At 32.4% G+C, this 5081-nt stretch overlaps 1 protein-coding gene across 1 annotated transcript; it reads left to right on the top strand.

Moving 5' to 3' along the window:
- The first annotated feature begins 1203 nt into the window (after window positions 1-1203).
- Window positions 1204-3712, top strand: LOC121132321 (V-type proton ATPase catalytic subunit A). Its single transcript, XM_040727708.2, has 4 exons — window positions 1204-1612; window positions 1681-2185; window positions 2240-2970; window positions 3038-3712. The coding sequence occupies exons 1-4, from the start codon at window positions 1406-1408 to the stop codon at window positions 3455-3457; spliced, it is 1863 nt and encodes a 620-aa protein (XP_040583642.1). The 5' UTR covers window positions 1204-1405; the 3' UTR covers window positions 3458-3712.
- The last annotated feature ends 1369 nt before the right edge of the window (window positions 3713-5081 follow it).

Here is a 5081-nt window from a genome sequence, read left to right as displayed (position 1 = left end):
ATACTTATAAATAAGAATATTTCTACTACATTGATCGTTCAGATTCTTATCATTCTCCCCAGATATTAAATATAGAGGAAACAAAAATAAACCCTATTCTAAAATATGAAGTTTTTTGAAATTATATATCTTTTGTTATTTTTAATTTGAAGTCCGTTTTCAAAAATTGGTATTTGTCTCATTTAATACTGGACGTTTCATTAATTTATAACACGGGACCTCAATCAGTATGTAAAGAGAGGATGCCATGTCCAGGAAAAAAAAGGACATTTGTATATCCTAATTTAATCCAATTTGAGGTAGAAACAAGAAACTTATTTTAATTGAACATTTTATTATTAAAAAAAGTATGTCTGAAAGAAGGAAGGTCTCCCTCACTTCATATCATAGAGAGAGAGAAATATTTTATTTTACTGCTTGGCTTAGTTAGATAGAATGCAATGAGAATAAATATTCTGATTCTGAGAAGTTTAAAGCAGCTGTTGAGTTAGGTCTAATGTTAAAATCCAGTTATAGGGGGAAAAATCATCCCATCAAACGGATGGCAGTTTCAGAAACAATTTATACCTTAATCATACCAAAGTATATAGCAAAAATCCTTTCACATACCTTGTCGCCTCTCAATATTTTCTTTTGCTATGATTCCTATATGATATTTTCGATTAAATAACATCGTTAAATAATTTCCATGTCCTTGTCTTGCGAAATGTATAATTACTTATTCACCATATGACAGTAATCTATTCTGTGTGAAACAATAAACTTAACCGTTTTTATTTCCTGAGGGCCTTGTGACCTCTATTTCAAATCAATTATTAAAAGACCAATATTTTTGTATAAAATAAGTTTTTAAGAAAGCGCCTAAGTTATAGACTTAGGGCAGAAATAAAGTATGCTAGGTTTAGCAAATGGATTTAAGGGACGGGGTTATATGGCAAAAAATCATATTAATCCATCTAGTCGTCTTGTTTTCTATAAGAACATATGTCAAAAGCAAAATAATAAATATAATTATGATATATCATAATATATTAAATATTAATGGAGAATTTCAAGCTTCCAGCTAACTAAATTTGATCACCAATCCTTCTCTCTATCTAGCAGTCCTTGTATTAAGTAATAAATATATATATATCAAGGATTGTGGAGGCTGCAAGAAATGTGAGAAAGTTGGAAAGGGCCTTTATTTTTATCATTTTCAGCTCAGTTCTCTGCTATATCAGATCGAACCAGTTAGCTTGTGGGGTAAGGGAGAGAAAACTAAAGGAGGAGTTTTTATTTGGGCAAGCTGAGTGTTCGGCTGCCACAGACGCAGCTGTTGAAGTAGTGTCATATGACGTTGACTGTTCAATCATTGATAAATAATATTAACTCACTGTAGTATCAGAAGGAGTTTTTTTTAATCATGGCTGGAGGAATGGATACGAGTAATCTCCCAAAGATTCGAGATGAAGAGAATGAAGGAAAATTTGGCCTTGTCCACGCAGTTTCTGGGCCTGTCGTTACGGCTGATAAAATGTCAGGCGCAGCTATGTACGAATTGGTTCGAGTTGGATATGATGAGCTTGTTGGGGAAATCATTCGTCTTGAAGGGGATTTAGCCACAATTCAGGTATATACTGGGTCATTTTAACAAGCGATTTTTCATAATGATATTCTGCTGAATTTTGCGACGTTTAGGTCTATGAAGAGACAAGTGGTGTGACGGTTGGTGATCCCGTTCTTCGTACAGGAAAGCCACTCTCTGTTCAATTGGGACCTGGTATTATGGGTTCCATTTTTGATGGTATTCAGCGACCACTAAAGGACATCAATGAGATGACACAATCCATTTACATTCCTAAGGGTATTAATACCAATGCCTTAAGTGTTGTGAATGAGTGGGATTTTAATCCTTCTAATGTTAAAATTGGATCTCATATCACTGGAGGAGATGTTTATGGCCTAGTACAAGAAAATACATTGATTAAACATAAAATTCTGTTACCACCTAAGGCAAGAGGAACGGTTACATATATCGCTCCTCCTGGAAACTATACTGTGAAGGATAAAATCCTCGAAACTGAATTTGATGGACAAAAAACAGAATATACATTAATGCAAGTCTGGCCCGTCAGACAACCTCGACCTGTCACAGAAAAGTTACCAGCTAATCATCCTCTTTTAACTGGGCAAAGAATTCTAGGTAATCACTTATCCATAATTTCTTTCTATGTGATATTTATTTTTTTCTTTTCAGATGGTTTATTCCCTGCTGTTCAAGGTGGAACTACTGCCATTCCTGGAGCTTTTGGATGTGGAAAAACTGTAATTTCTCAATCTTTGTCGAAGTATTCCAATTCCGATATTATTATCTATGTTGGGTGTGGAGAACGTGGTAATGAAATGTCTGAGGTATTAAGGGATTTTCCAGAACTTACTGTAGAAATTGACGGAAATACTGAGTCCATTATGAAACGTACTTCATTGGTAGCAAATACATCAAACATGCCTGTAGCTGCTAGGGAAGCCTCTATTTATACTGGTATTACTTTATCTGAATATTTCCGAGATATGGGTTATAATGTCTCAATGATGGCGGATTCAACTTCTCGTTGGGCTGAGGCTCTTAGAGAAATTTCTGGGCGATTAGCTGAAATGCCTGCTGATTCTGGTTATCCAGCTTATTTGGGAGCTAGACTTGCTTCTTTTTATGAACGAGCTGGCCGTGTCAAATGTTTGGGTAATCCTCAAAGGGAAGGATCTGTTAGTATTGTTGGAGCCGTATCTCCTCCTGGTGGTGATTTTTCTGATCCTGTCACTTCAGCAACCTTAGGTATTGTACAAGTATTTTGGGGATTGGATAAGAAATTGGCGCAGAGGAAGCACTTTCCTTCTGTGAATTGGCTTATATCATACTCAAAATATACAAGAGCTCTTGATGATTACTATGAGAAGAACCATTCAGATTTTGTCCCTCTTCGTGTTAAGGTAGAGTATTATATATGAGTGTTGCATAAATTATAAAATGTATAATGTATATGCATTACTTTTATAGGTGAATGAAATTCTACAAGAAGAAGAGGATCTATCTGAAATCGTACAATTAGTAGGAAAAGCATCTTTGGCTGAAACTGATAAAATCACTCTTGAAGTTGCCAAACTATTGAAAGATGATTTCCTCCAGCAAAATGGTTATTCTTCATATGATCGCTATTGTCCTTTTTATAAAACTGTTGGCATGTTGAGGAACATCGTTGCTTTCTATGATCTTGCACGTCATGCGGTTGAATCCACTGCACTCTCAGAAAATAAGATCACATGGGGCATTATTCGAGAAGCAATGGGCAATATTTTATATCAACTCTCTTCCATGAAGTTTAAAGACCCTGTTAAGGATGGTGAAGATAAAATCAAGGTAGATTTTGAACAATTGAATGAAGATATGCAAGCTGCATTCCGTAATTTGGAAGATTAAATGGCCCATTTTGTAGTTAACTCTCTTTTTTTTTTTTCTTAAACCAAATATTCGGAGACATTTACGCTCATTATTAGATCTTAGGGTTAAAATCAACATTCCTACTATTTATATAAATATAAATCAATTTATGAATATGTTTAATTTATTGTTATTATAGCTCTCTGCTGTTATTTATTTTTGTTCCAAGTTTTGATTCTTCTGTTAATGATCTTGTCATGATTATAAAATAAACCTATTTATGATTTTATTCAATTACTACGTTATTGATTTCGGTTTTTAATGTTTGGCTCGAACAGCAATGTGTTGATTCACTTGATCTATGCAATAGTAGAGCTTTTCCAAACATAACACATGAGTAAAAAGCATATATTATGTGAAATGAGTTAATTATTATTTGTATGTGGAAGCTACCAAAAGTTATTTTTACAGTCAGTTATAATATGTGAACTAACATATACATCTATTTGAAAACGACTAAATACATAAGAGAGAATCTTTTGAAAACATTTCGAAACAGATGTCTCATAAAATCATGGAACACAAAAACAATTTGATACAATTTGGAATGTGGGAAAAACTAATTTTCCTTCTTTTGTATCCAACTTTAGTATAATTTTGTATGTTGGATGTTAGAGTGTATGATAATAAAATTAGAAGTCTAATTATTTTTTTTTACAAGCACCTTATCATTTGCTTCTTTTTTATGACACCTCAATTACTCGACTCTTCAAACATTAAACTATAATTTACATTTTTATTAATTGATATTCCGCGTGATTGCTATTAATTTGATGAGTGATTTATTTTATGATATTATGAGCATCATAATTCATTTACAGAATATGCATAAGTCTATTTTTGTTTAAATTACAAGATGTGAAGTGTTCCATTGTCAATAATTCTTGTCCTTGTTTTAAATACATTACTATTATTAGTGAAATATGATCATTGTTTCAATTGATTAGCGATTATATACTTACTTTGACGTTCTAATGGATATTATTCATTCAAATATTAATGAATGTATTATAATAAATAAGTTTATGAACGTAATAAGTATATTATGTGCATTACCTTATGAAGAATAACCTGTGGTTAAGCTTACTTATAAGTTATAGGAAATATGATATGCATAATCCTTTTCATATTATAAGTTAAGTTTCTTACATTTTGTGATCAAATGGAGTTATTATTAGTCTATCAAAAAGACTAGTATATTTTATTCTAGTTTTTGCAAATGTTAGTTTCCTTGTCATGAGAGTACAAATATTAATGTTCGTATTTATAAATAAATATGCATCAATGATATTTTACGGTCAAATTTTAAATTTGCTTCTTGTGTGAATACTCATAATGTTATCGATAATATATTTATTCCCTTCACATTCTAGCTGTATTGTTATTTATACTAGTGTCGTGTCAGTCCTTATTTATACAGTCTAGTCTAATATTAGGACAAGTACTATTAGCCCTTAAGACCGAGGGTCCTTCGGACTATTATATATAATAACTAGTATTGGATCTGTCCTAGGACGGATTCTCTAATCAGTCTTTTTTTTTTTAATCGGTCAGATCTATTTTACGATTGAACGGTTCTAAGGACTGATCAGTCGGTCTTTCA

The sequence above is a fragment of the Lepeophtheirus salmonis genome, chromosome 2, assembly GCF_016086655.4.
Source record: "Lepeophtheirus salmonis chromosome 2, UVic_Lsal_1.4, whole genome shotgun sequence".
Lineage (NCBI taxonomy): Eukaryota > Metazoa > Arthropoda > Copepoda > Siphonostomatoida > Caligidae > Lepeophtheirus > Lepeophtheirus salmonis.
This window is presented reverse-complemented; position numbering and strand designations above follow the sequence as displayed.

Bases quoted from the DNA above. Each gene is read 5' to 3' on its own strand.
- LOC121132321 (XM_040727708.2), top strand. From the start codon at position 1,406: ATGGCTGGAGGAATGGATACGAGTAATCTCCCAAAGATTCGAGATGAA. The intron at 1,613-1,680 runs GTATATACTGGG...TGCGACGTTTAG, and splicing joins GGGATTTAGCCACAATTCAG to GTCTATGAAGAGACAAGTGG. The intron at 2,186-2,239 runs GTAATCACTTAT...TTTTCTTTTCAG, and splicing joins AACTGGGCAAAGAATTCTAG to ATGGTTTATTCCCTGCTGTT.